Source organism: Pocillopora verrucosa, chromosome 3 (assembly GCF_036669915.1).
Source record: "Pocillopora verrucosa isolate sample1 chromosome 3, ASM3666991v2, whole genome shotgun sequence".
In the NCBI taxonomy this organism is placed as follows: domain Eukaryota; kingdom Metazoa; phylum Cnidaria; class Anthozoa; order Scleractinia; family Pocilloporidae; genus Pocillopora; species Pocillopora verrucosa.
Window position 1 is genome coordinate 25,248,395 of NC_089314.1, and position 13,096 is coordinate 25,261,490.

The window sequence follows — 13,096 nt, forward strand, 5'->3', positions numbered from 1 at the left end:
ACATATAATGCCCTCGTTTACGAGAGTTTACGAGAGCTTTCCGGTCACATGGGTTGCTTGGCAAACTCTTAACTGTCAAAAGAACAATAGGTGACGAGTTCCTCTAAACTTCTCATCACAGGCTTGGGACTCAGAGATACATTAATTCAAGAGAGACTTATCTTTGTTCAGATGAAAGAGCACACACGTCCAGCTGTTTCGGCTTTTATTACTTAAGCTATCAACGGAACAAAACATCGGAAATCCGTAAATTGTCGAGTGTTAGCTGAAAATATCACTCTCCCCTCCCTAAATAACTCACTCGCACATCCGTTACTATGGTCTGATATTTACCTCAGGTGTCAGCGGTTGCATGTTATTTTTACCCTCTCCCCTCCCCTTCTCCCAACTGACGTTAGTAGTGTCAGAATTATGGCGACGGGAAAAGAACACGAGCTACAAAAAGTCAGTGACTCCTTTGGAGCACTGCGAAGGAGGGCCAAAGAACTAGGAATTAAAGATTCGCAGCTGACGAAATTAACATCTGTGAGGAACCTCCGTAAGAGACGATCAACTTGTCTTGTTTTTACCAGCTTTGTCTTTGGTTTGGTGGGAATATTGACAGGATTCGGATTGATATTTTATCAACAAGGCTTGCTTTCGAATCAATCTCTGTGGAAAGTTGCCGAGTATGTCTTGGATTTTGACATCGAGAAAGACTTTTGTGTCATTCCGTACCCTGAGATAATTTTGGACATGTTTCGTCCGCCCGTAGAATGCGCCATTTGCGAAGACGTGCACCAAGTCGATAGAGTTTCGTTACTCTCAAGAGAGGAATTCGTTCGAAAATATGCTTACACCTCGAGACCGGTGGTCATCACAGACGGAACAAAGGATTGGACTGCTTCTCAACATTTTAGTTTCGATTATTTTAAGTCAATTTACGGTCCTGAAAGCCCAGTTTTGTTGTCAGAAGATCAGAAGTGTCAATTCTTTCCCTACAAGACAAACTTTAAGTCCCTCCAAGAAGTTTTCAACATGTCTAAAGAAGATGCAAATATGAAGGGAAATCCATGGTATATCGGATGGTAAGAAAGCTTTTTTTTTTTCTATTTTCTCTTACCATGAAGCTTTAATGAGTGTCTCATGAGAAATATGTTTGAATGAAAACGGGATTTATGAATGGAAATTAGCGTTTAGTATTGTGTTAACTATTTGTTTGAAAATCATGAAATTTGAACATGTTTTAGTTTATGAATTATTGTGAAAAGTTCCACCCTGGAAAGAGTCCACAATTCCCTTTAATAGAACTTATAGTTGCTGTTTTTGAGTATGCAATTTACGGCAAAGGGGCAAGGAAATTTGCTATGCTGCATATAAACTGTAAAAGGTTTAGTGCTCATGATCAGTAGTGCCATTTAATGAGGTATTTTATCTCAGTATACTCAAACTTAATATATGTTCTTTTACTCTTTGTTTAACAGATAAGTTTCGTGTAAATATTTATAATCTGTAACACAATTTGAGTTGAATCTAAATATTCGACAGAAGCCAGTTACGTTTCAACCCCTAAGTTGATAACAGAGAACTGTGGCCTGAATTTATTGATTTTGAATTTCTTTTGTCATTCCATTATCCTGTGATAAGAATTATTTAACCAGAAAGTAATTCCAAAACATTTAGAAAAATAGATATGTACAGAAATTTCCTATAAGGGTGGATCAGGACTTTCAAAAACTTGAATGTTTTTGTTTCAGTTTTTTTTCCTAATATTATAATTATACAGGCATTTATGTGTTTCCAAACAGTGCCATCAGAAAAGGTTACCTAACAAAAGCTTTAATGAGCCATTCAATAGAGATACTGATATTTTGAATTTATAAGGAAGAAGGGGTTGCACAGGGGATCTTAATCCAAAGGGCAAAGGAGAATAATTTTTGAAGAAATTGGTTGCTAAATGTGAGCCATCAATATAAGAAGTGGTATTATTATACTGTGCCTCTGATGTTTTGAATGAAATGAGATTCACATGATTAGTTGCAATGTTTCTGCTTTTTGCTTAAGCTTATTAAAATTTATGTAGCTCCATAGCACTTTCAAATTATTTTTTTCTGAAAGTGTTCTTTGCCAAATCTACACCGTCCACAATTTTAACTTTTTACTGTGTACAAGATTTGGGCTGGCACAATATACGCATAGTTTTATTATTGGATATAATATGGTTGGTGGGGAAAGATTTTCATTTTATATGTAAAACCCAATAAGCTGTGTGTGAGAAATCTCCCTTTCAATGTTTTAGTGTAACTAAACAGAGCTCTAAAGCCATGCTTTTATAAGGTTGGAGTCAAGGAAATTCATCTGTGAGTTATTACATATCTGTTTGTTCTGTGGCAAAAGGAACAAGGAATGAAAATATGGCACTTAATCATTAGTTCTTAACCCTTTATCTCCCAGATTAAATTTGTAATTCTCCTTACTGTCAACTTTACAATTCTGATAAAGTTCTAAGAATTAAGTATTGGATCAACTAATTATCCCCAAATTTATATTTTTCTTTATTCTCATCACTTATCTAATTAATATTGTATTGATATTTTTAGGAGAAATTCTGTCTTGGTCACTCATGGGAGTAAAGGGTTAATTATATGATTTCTACAATATTTAGTTATAATAAGAAAAAATCAGAAATAGTTATTAAGAAAAAATTCAAGCATATGACATGTATTTCTAATCAGTTTTTATTTAAGAATACAAAATGCTTGTTTTAGACTAATTGATGATACAAATCTCTGTTTTCCTAATGTGCGCTCTTTCAAAAAATAAAACACTAATGAACACTTAGAAGTGAAAAGGACAAATGATACCAAATCTAAAAGGTACATCTCTAAGGTACACTGCTTGCAATGAAAAACATTGACTGATTTATTTTCAGTGATAAAAAAACAATATTCTTTTAATGGTGTTGCTACTTTTTGAAATAGTTTTGTTCTTTTACATTTACTTTTGTCAACTTTGATATTATCTTCAGTATTCTAGACAATTTTTAGCCTGAAGTCAGGTGAGAGAGCCTTTCAGCATGAAGACAAAAATGCATTTTTCAGTCTGGTCAGAATAGCATAGATGAATGCTAACTGTTAAAAAGATTTCCTTCCAGTTAATGCATACTGCCTCATATTTTTTAATGATTTTGCTTTTTTTCATTATCATACAGGTCTAACTGTGACTCCTCAGCTGCTAATGAACTTCGTAAACATTACAAAATGCCATATTTTCTGCCTGAGACTTCAGAATCAAGCAAGACTGATTGGTTGTTCATGGGCTGCCCAGGATATGGTGCTCATTTACATGTAAATATTCTTGATTTTCAAGATCTAGTGTTAGATAACAAACAATGTGAGAAACCTCCTTGAATTTGCTTACCTTAAAACAAAATTTCCAAATGTGACATGATTTTATATTGTCTGTCTGTGAATGCATGAAGTTATGATCCATCAAATGTTTTTAAATTTGCATGGTACATTGAAGGAAAAGAGTTCATCATTCCTTGGCAATTGCTTCTTATAGATTGACAATGTAGGGAACCCTTCCTGGCAAGCTCAAATTAAGGGAACCAAAAAGTGGACTTTGGAGCCCCCACCGGAATGTGCCAATGTTTGTGATCCAAAGCTTGAGGTGACAGTTAACTCAGGAGAAATAAGTATGTCAGCTTATATGTTTCTTGTTACTTTTGATAAGGGAAACCATTGTAAGACTGGTTATTTACCCCCCTCCTCTCCTGAAAAAAAAATCAATCATCGCACAAGAAACACTTGTTAACCATTAAACTCCCAAGCATGACCAAGACAGTATTTCTCCTTACAATATCACTGCAATATCAAGAAGAAAGTGATGAGAATAAAGAAAAATATGAATTAGGGGATTATTTGTGGGTCTAATACTAAATTTCTGCACCATAATCATAGGAATTGTTTGGCGTATAATAAGGCAAATTACATAATAAGATCTTGAGAATGAAAGGGTTAACCCCTCAACTCCCAAGATCTGATTGTTAATTTCCCCCTGTAGCTGCTACACATTTCCTTGTAAGTAAGTTATGAGAACTTGATGCTAGATTAAGATAACAGCTTCTACCTGATAAGGTTGAATATTTTCATTACCTGTTTGCTGAAGAATGTATGGATATTGTGGGGGGAGAAGTTTTATGTTGATCACTTTTGGGAATTAAAGAGCTAAAAGGCAAAAAAAGATAAAATCTTAAAGCAAGGGTACATTAAATAGCAAGGGTACATAAAATTAATGTTAATAAAAGATACACTTTTGTTTGGGAGCATGGAGTAGTATTTACTAATGAAAAGTTAATTTTTATTCTTTACATTAATTACAAAATGCACTTTGTTATTTATCCACATTTGGACACTGTTGGTCAAATTAATTTAGATTATAATTTTGGTGAATTTATTTTTGATTGTAGTTGTTTTGGACACAAACAAGTGGTTTCACCAGACAGACATTGTTGGCAAGGAACTAAGCATAACTATTGGGTCTGAATATGATTAAATGCTCTATTTTAAACACTGAATGCAAATATGGCGGACTAATTGGTGTGTGGGTTAAGTTCCACCAAAGCAAAGGTAGTCAGGCATCTGGTTTGAATCGTGTGGAAGATTTTACTCCCTTTGGTTGGCATCTGGGAACCCAAAAAACTTGTAGTCTTAGCTTTTCAAGAGCTACATTTACAAAACAAAAGCTAACCTACCAAGTAATCTGCAAATTTGCATTCTGTCTATGACTAATATTGAAATACCAAGACTCAAAATAGGTTTCGAATAACATAATTGTAGGGGTTTGGTTGTAAAGCCTTAAGTTGCTTTTGATGCAACATGAAATTCTCCTTGAGTGTCGTATTTTGTAATACAATCTCATTTGGAAGCTATTCAAAATCACTCAGGGCCTTTTCCATGTACCCTATCAGCTAGTCATTAAATTAACTCTTACTTCATAGGTGTAGCTATATTTAATACAAATTCTTATGTGGTTTAGAAATGAATTTTGATGGGAAATTTGAAATCCCTTTAGAACTGAAACAAGCAAACAAACAAACAAACAGATCATAACAAGACAGATCCATCCAGATGTACAAATGAATGTTATGTGTTAAGCAAAATTGTTGAGTATATTTTTCTAAGTTTTGACTCAGTCTGCTTTTGCTTTGTTATTTTATTTTATCTTATTTTGTCTCATTCCTTTTTTAATTTATATTTTTTGAAAAGTTGATCATCAAAGTATTTAATAGGAGGAAAAGTTACCACCCAAAGTTACAAGTAATAAGATTAATGCAAAGAATTCTTATTTGGTTAGTGTGAGTTACTAGACATCAAAGTGTGCCTATCAATCTAGACTAAAATAAAGAAGAAAACAAATAAATTAAACCTGTAAAATTTGTAAAATCTAGTGAATAATGATTACAATTTGAGGTTTTCCAGCATTATTTATTTTTGGGAAGTTGACAGCAGTAAATCTCTTTCATATTCTTCCCCACCACCCCCCTTCTTTTTTACCATGTAGCATCAATTTTGTGTGGGAGGTGTTTATTTTTGGGTGTGTGTTTTATCGGGAACAGAATTTTGCAGTTCCAGCTACTGGTAGCTAAAACTAAAGCTGAATATTTAATTTTGTGATTTTATCTTCAAGTAACAGAATACTAGCATGGAAAGAGACTTAATGTTTTCAAATTTTGGAATAGCTGTAATACTAATTTAAATGATAAGGGATTTTTTTTTACTAAAAGCTAATTGATATTTTCTGGTAAAAAGAGTTATGTAGTTTATTTTACAATGAAGTATTGTGGTGTGATGCTGTAAACTATCAGCTAAGTATTTAATGGTTTTAGGAAATACATACTGAACATAAATTTCAGTAGAATTTAATGTGGATTACTGAAAATAGTCTGTTTTTTGCCTAAAGCGTGGGTGATTGATAGAGAAAACAGATTTTATCATGCGTTTCTCAGGATTTTCCTTGAAATGCTATTTACTCTGCCAGTTTTAAAGTGTTTGAAGTGACGAGATATCAAGGCCAAGAAAGACAAAGAGGAAATAGTGTGCTGATTGCGTGTTCGCGGCAGGTGTCTCGTAAGTTATAGGTATTTAATAGAGTGTGATACTGGTGATAAAAATAAATTTGATATTTAAAGAAATGCTAAGAGGAAATAGTTTGCTGATTGTGTGTTAGTGGCAGGCGTCTCTTAAGGCATAGATATCGCCGTTTCCCATGTTCACTCGTTCATTCCCTATGGATCAACGATCTTACAACGATTTTTTTTAGAAGAAATTAGTCCCCTTTGCATCATATCAAGTCGCAACTAAATGCGAATTACTTCAGAAACATCGAAAAATTCATCGTTAGAACATTTTTCTAAATCAAAGACGAAAACAACGGTGTAGCAGTTTAGGTCGAGAGCAATCTGACCATGTACAAAATTTATTTTTCTGCATTCACATAAAGTGACTAACTACAACTCTAAGTCAGCAAGGTCAAGAAGAGTATAAGGTTAGAGTATATTGGTTAGGCCCAGTCATTAGCTGATGACCTCTATTACATAACTGAACAATCCGACTAAAAAAATGCAAGCAAACGCGATCCAATAGTGTAAAGCACAAAAATACGAAACCTAACACCCTCAAAAAGGAAAGTTGCAATGAGTAACATATTTCATCAACTTTATCAAGTCGTTTCAGGCATTTCTAATGTTAACCAGGTTCAACACGCTGGTATATCTCGTAAGCTAGATAAAGGGTTTTTTTCCTTGTTCAAATGTGACCTTTGGGTTACATGGCAGAAGACTGAATACCAGGCCCCCGAGCCGTCTGTGCAGCAGTGTTGTCGGTTTCTTCCTCTCCTCTTTGTGTAACGATCATTTTGTAGAACAATCGAACGCTTTCGAAGAAAGAAAAGCAGACCAGAAAACCAAAAATCTGTCGAAAAAGGTAGAAAATCGTTATTACAAGTTGAGGAAAAACGTTTTAGAGTACCAAAATCATTAAGTTTCACTCCTCAAAGGAAAACCCACCGTCCCCTTATAAGGCGGCTGGTTATGTTTTGTATGAAATAATTTGGCTTCAAACATTGAAGACGGATTCTACTCGGCGAACCACCTACGAATCTGAGTTCTCTTCATAGGCCTATTTTCCTTGTAATAATAATAAAAGTTCCCATAGTATAGTCGTAAACTTTTTACTCTGTGGCACATATCAAGGCTTAAAGGATAGACTGCCGTTGTAGATTACCAGTGCCAAGTAGAGTTCATCAAGGTTAATCCTTATAGCCGGGAGCAGTGAGTCGTAAGCCTTGGACATCTCATGCGCATGAAACACGAGGTTCACTGTACAAGCCACCAGTAAGATGGTCAGGATGATATGCACAATGAAGCACTGTGGAGAAAAAGAGAAAAGCTGAATCTGATAGGTTCAGAAGTAACTATATCGCCGGACGAACGATAAAACTTTCATTATCGTCATCATCGTCATGGTAATGGTCATTGTTATCGTTATTTTCATCCTCATAGTCGTCGTCGTTATCACTATCATTATCATTATCATCGTCATCGTTATCGTTATTTTCATTGTCATCGTCATCATCATTGTCATCATCATTGTCATAGTCATTGTCGTTATCACTATCATTGTCATTATCGTTGTCATTGTCATTATCGTTGTCATTATCATTTTCATTGTCATTACTATTATCATCCTCTAATTACTGTCATATTTTAGAAGAGTTTGGGGGGAAAGACAGAGAGGGGAGGAGAGGGGAGGGGAAAGGAGGTCTTAACAGCGTTTTTTTTTTAAATCGTTTAATAATAGCTCGTCAAGCAAAAGCCGACAATAAACCAGTATGGAACAAGATTTTTTAAGGGTTGAGAACATTAAAGTGAATTGCAAATGATAATTAATGACGAACACACAAAGATTTAGGATAAATCTTTCGAGATGCACGCTAACTGTGATTTGGCTCCTTTTAGTGACGTGGCTCCTTAAATTCATGCCCATGCGCAGAGAGGCCTGAAGTGGTAAATGACGAACGAGGATTTGCTTTGGTTTTTTAATGAAAATAAATTTGACTTGAGTCCCAGGAAAGTATGCACAAAAAATGCAATTGGAGAAAGATTTTGACAGAAATTAGGCTGCAAAATTTGATTTGAGCAAAACCTAGGCTGGAAAATGGGATTTCTACTTCACCCTGCATTCCTATTCATGGCTTTGCATACAAACACTTAAGGAAAATCTGATGAACCATTAGTAGGGTGTCATTTTATTCTAGAAAAGTATCAATACTCCCGAGCTGTCGATTACCGCGACACTCTTCCACAGCCGTGGAAGTCTGTTAACTGGTCTCAAATGTAAAATATATATTTTCACCAACGATAAACTTACGACAATTGTCAAGTGTGACGGTCGTGAAAAGAGACGCTTGATATGGTTGAAGCCAAAAACAAACCCAATTTGAAACACAATGGACACGATCCAGCAGAACACTGTAATTCCCTTAAAAAAATTCACTCTCCCGACTGCATGTATATCACTGGAATATACGTAATATGAACCAAGCGATGTCAGAGCATCGCTTCCGCTCAGGCTGGAATATCTAACAATCGATATCCAGGCAGCTGACAGGAAAAGCTACAAACAAAAAATATACTGTATTAGAGGTGTCATAACAGTGAATCAAAACGTGGGTTTTTCCCGTTGCCAGGTGGCTTACTGGGCTTTTGGTGTTCAATTTAAAGATTGTTCGCAAATATGTATCGTTATGCTTCAGAGCACTAGGCTTGCATTTTCTTCAAAATCAAAAAAAGCTGTCGCAGCCTAGCTCAATAAGCAATCTTTCTTCTAAAAATGTGGCAGCTTATTCTGACAACAATTTGTGGAAAAAGGAACAACAACTCACAAACTCAACCACTCTTTCTGCAATCAAAGCACTATTCCAATAATCGGTAGTCTTTGGCACTGTCGCGTCCTGTGCTGCTGCGGGCTGAACCAGTTGGACCTGTTGAACCTGTCCAACTGGTTGTTGAGCATACTGTCTAGGAGGGGCCTGGGCCGCGACAAACATGGGCTGCAATTGACCTGCAGGGACTTGGCCAACAGGTTGCTGATGAGCGAAACGCTGGTTCCTAGAACTTTGATTCATTTTTCCACGAGTTCTCGTTTCTCTGTTTAATAAAGGAAACAAGCTTTTTAAATCAAATCACCCACTGTGAACTAAGCCTAACAAAAATGGTCGTATTTTGAAATTAAATTGTTATAAATCAGTAAATACAGGAGCTCATTACCCGGAGCCTCCATACCAATTGTACCCTTGAGTCAACCCTGTCCCGTATCTTTTTATTTTAGAACTGAATATGGGTACGTAATGGTTCTTCGGCAACCTTTGACTTCAAGATGAGACTGATATGTCACTTCTCCTTATAATATATCATTCTGTAGATCACTATATCATTATACATGGATAAATAAATATATCATCAAGCATGAATAAATTTCTGGGAGTAGATCAGTGAGTTAGCTATTAAAAGATTCTACCGTTCAGTATTAGCAGCTTGAAGGGAAAATTTGAATCAGATCTTAGGCCGATTTAGAAGGTTTGATAACTGCTGTAGAGAAGGCTGTGAATGCCCCACTCCAGGTCTTATGCAAGTAAGAAGTTCAGTGTTTTCTGGTTACCGCAAAAACCAAGACGAACACATAAATTACAAACAGCAAGAGAATATATACTAATATTCTCTTACCAACAAGAGAATATTAGTTTCCTTCTAAGCTGAATTGGAAGCAACATTTTGCTCCTTTTCTTCCAAGCTGAATTGTTTACTCACGCTCCTAAGTAATTTTTTATGAAACGATGTCTTACTTATGTACCTTAATATAAGCCATCTACTCGAGAATCATACTTTAGAATCATAAAATGCCTATTTTATGACGGAAAGGATTAAGAAAATGACATTTCCTGGTCGTGTTTACCTTTTTCTTGGCAGTCACTTTTTCTCAGTTAAACGGAAATTGGACTGGCTTCTTGGAAAGCCTGAAAGCGACGAAATATCATCTTACATTCGCAATGTAATCAGGTCTCTCAAGATACACCAAGATGCAAAATGTACGATCAATCTCATTTTATCTCATTTTATCTCATGAAACACTTTCGTACGATGGCTGGTAAGTCACAAAGCCTACAACACAAACACAAACTTAAAACAGAATCACAAAATCCGCAACACTAACACAAAACTCTACAACACTAACACACACAAAACTCTACCACACAAACACAAACTTAAAACAGAATCACAAAATCCGCAACACTAACACAAAACTCTACCACACAAACACAAAATTAAAACAGAATCACAAAATCTGCAACACTAACACAAAACTCTACCACACAAACACAAACTCAGTAAAACAGAATCACAAAATCCACAACACTAACACAAAACTCTACACAAACACAGACTTAAGTTTGTGTTTGTGTAGAGTTTTGTGCTAGTGTTGCGGATTGTGTGTTTGTGTTGTTGAGCATCTTTATCGCAGTGTATTAAGTTTTTTTCCAGTGGTGTGTTCGTGACAAATGCTTGCCATCTATCACTGGAAATTTGGCCTCTAAATGTTCTATTTATCAGACATTTTGATGCAACTAGTTTTGCTGCATTTTTCAGCAATTATACACTTTGCAAATAAGAGGCGAATGAAAGGGCTGTTAAACCATAAGACCTAAATTATGGAAAAACAATTAATTTACTTATGTAGCCTAAACGTTTATTGACTTTCCGAAAACGTGTTAACTATGATAACATTTAGCAAAGTATTCGCATGAAAATTGTGCATTACTCATATCACGGATCAGTGGAAATTACTAGGAAATGATATGGCTCATTTAGAGATGTGGTCAATAATTACAGCAACCAAAATATAACAGTATCTTTGAAGAGTGCAGTGACATCGTCCCCGTCTATAAACGTCTACGAAAGCAAGGGGAACTTAATTTCTTGACGGCTGAATGGCTATTAGAGTTTCGCTCCAATCAAGAAATTGGATTAGCTTTCTTGGAAAGCCTGAACGTGCAAACATCGATCAACTCAAGTTCGCAATATAAGAAAGGTGCAAAATGTACAATCCTCCTCGTTTTATCCACACGAGACACTAGCTTTAGATGAGACAGATCCTAGCAGTATATCAGACATATCCTACACAGTGTCTCGTTTGTATTTAACATGTGACTCAGCTGCCAATATGCGTAGGTTGTTTGTCGCTTTAACGAAGGGTTTACGCTCGTAACGTTAGCTTTAAAGACTGCCTTTACATTAGTCGCCCTATACGAAGAGCTAACCGGCTCGATATCCTGCACAGTGTCCCGTTTTTACTTAACAGGTGACTTAGCTGCCAATACGTAGGTTGTCTGTCGCTTTTACGAAGGTTTTATCCTCGTGATGTTAGCTTTAGAAACTGTCTTTACATCAGTCGCCCTACTGAAGAGCTAACGCTCGAAAAGTTAGCTTTAGAACCTCTTTGCGGTGGCCAATTTACATTTTAATCTAAGTTGATAAAACTAAATTGTCTACTATAGCTTAATTGGTCTATGATCCGACAGCGAAATCGGTCCAAAAGTCTGAGGTTCGAATCCTCATAGTGGGGAATTAAAATATTTCCTTCTCGCATGTTCGTGACAAATGCTTGCCACCCATCACTGAAAATTTGGTTTCTAAATGACCGATTTAAAGAACTTTTTATGCAACAAGTTTGGCTCTTTCCCCAGGTATTTTCCGACATTTTTTAAATTTTCAGTTATCGTTACAAAATGCAAATAAAAGGCGTCTGAAAAGGCTGTTAAACCATGAGACCTAAATTATGGAAAAAACAATGAACTTATTAAGTGTGTAGCCTACAGGTTGATTGATTGACTTTCCAAAAACGTTTCAGTGATGTTGACATTCAGCAATACATGAAAATTGTACATTATTGTAATCACTGGTCGATGGAAATTACTGGGAAGTAGGATGGGCTCATCTACAAATACGACCAATGACTCGCTAACAGCAACCGAAAAATGACTGTACCCTGAGTGCAGTGAAATCGTCCGCGTCTATAAACCTCTATGAAAGCAAGGGGAACTTATGTTTTGCTTTCTTTAAGATATTTCCTGACGGCTGAATGGCTATTAGAATTTCACTCCTATTAAGAAATTGGATTAGCTTTCTCGGAAAGCCTGAATGCGAGGAAACATCGATCAACTTAATTTCTCGATGTAAACAGGTCTCTCGCGATTCACCAGGGTGCAAAATGTAAGATCCTCATCATTTTTTCTACATGAGACACTAGTTTTTGATGCAACAGATCCTCGCAGTATATGTAAGATATAAATCACGTTTGTAGCTTAGTTGGTCCATGATTCGACTGCGATGATTCGAAAAGTATGAGGTTCGAATCCTCATCGTGGTGAATTGAAATATTTCCTCGCATGTTCGTGACAGATGTTAACATCTATCACTGAAAATTTGGTTTCTTGATGATCGATTTACAGGACTTTTAATGCAACAAGTTTGGCTCTTTCCCCAGGTATTTTTCAGTTATCGTTACAAAATGCACATAAAGGGCGCCTGAAAAGACCGTTAAACCACGAGACCTAAATTATGGAGGACACGATTAGTATTAAGTGTGCAACCCAAAGGTCGATCGACTTTCCGAAACCGTTTCAAAAATGATGACACTTGGCAATACATGAAAATCGTATAATTCTTATATCACTGGTCGATGGAAATTACTAGGAAATTGTATGGCTCGTTCAGAGATGTTGCCAAAATAATTACAGCAACCGAAATTAAAAATGACATTACCTTTGAATGCAGTGAAATCGTCCGCGTCTATAAACCTCTATAGAAGTAACGGGAATTTTTTTCTTTCTTGAAATAAATTATGAATTTTCCTTCTTACCGCTCTTTTCCCTCGCGCTGATAGCACAGACTGTCAGTGTTAGGACAAAGGTGCAGCTACTTATGTAGTGACTGCTTTCGTGGAAAAGCAGATTCACATCTGCTTTGTATAAGGTTTCATTTGTGACCAAAGTGACA

At 36.0% G+C, this 13,096-nt stretch overlaps 2 protein-coding genes across 2 annotated transcripts; one reads left to right on the forward strand and one right to left on the reverse strand.

Annotated features, from left to right (window-relative positions):
* The first annotated feature begins 380 nt into the window (after positions 1 to 380).
* On the forward strand, positions 381 to 6,175 carry LOC131800304 (bifunctional arginine demethylase and lysyl-hydroxylase JMJD6-A). Its single transcript, XM_059117988.2, has 4 exons — positions 381 to 1,067; positions 3,191 to 3,326; positions 3,544 to 3,676; positions 4,451 to 6,175. The coding sequence occupies exons 1-4, from the start codon at positions 412 to 414 to the stop codon at positions 4,534 to 4,536; spliced, it is 1,011 nt and encodes a 336-aa protein (XP_058973971.1). The 5' UTR covers positions 381 to 411; the 3' UTR covers positions 4,537 to 6,175.
* Positions 6,176 to 6,453: 278 nt separating this feature from the next.
* On the reverse strand, positions 6,454 to 9,190 carry LOC131768296 (uncharacterized). The gene is made up of 4 exons (XM_059084030.2): positions 8,926 to 9,190; positions 8,412 to 8,657; positions 7,266 to 7,409; positions 6,454 to 6,953 (listed from the first exon to the last, which is right to left on the reverse strand). The coding sequence occupies exons 1-4, from the start codon at positions 9,166 to 9,168 to the stop codon at positions 6,807 to 6,809; spliced, it is 780 nt and encodes a 259-aa protein (XP_058940013.2). The 5' UTR covers positions 9,169 to 9,190; the 3' UTR covers positions 6,454 to 6,806.
* Between the last annotated feature and the right edge of the window lie 3,906 nt (positions 9,191 to 13,096).

What these genes read in the sequence shown, in the direction of transcription:
- LOC131800304 (XM_059117988.2), top strand. Translation starts at nt 412, where the DNA reads ATGGCGACGGGAAAAGAACACGAGCTACAAAAAGTCAGTGACTCCTTT. An exon ending in GATATGGTGCTCATTTACAT is followed by an intron (nt 3,327 to 3,543) that starts GTAAATATTCTT and finishes TGCTTCTTATAG; the next exon opens with ATTGACAATGTAGGGAACCC. An exon ending in AGTTAACTCAGGAGAAATAA is followed by an intron (nt 3,677 to 4,450) that starts GTATGTCAGCTT and finishes TTTTGATTGTAG; the next exon opens with TTGTTTTGGACACAAACAAG.
- LOC131768296 (XM_059084030.2), bottom strand. Translation starts at nt 9,168, where the DNA reads ATGAATCAAAGTTCTAGGAACCAGCGTTTCGCTCATCAGCAACCTGTT. An exon ending in CAGAAAGAGTGGTTGAGTTT is followed by an intron (nt 8,658 to 8,925) that starts GTGAGTTGTTGT and finishes TTTTGTTTGTAG; the next exon opens with CTTTTCCTGTCAGCTGCCTG. An exon ending in CGTCACACTTGACAATTGTC is followed by an intron (nt 7,410 to 8,411) that starts GTAAGTTTATCG and finishes TTTTCTCCACAG; the next exon opens with TGCTTCATTGTGCATATCAT.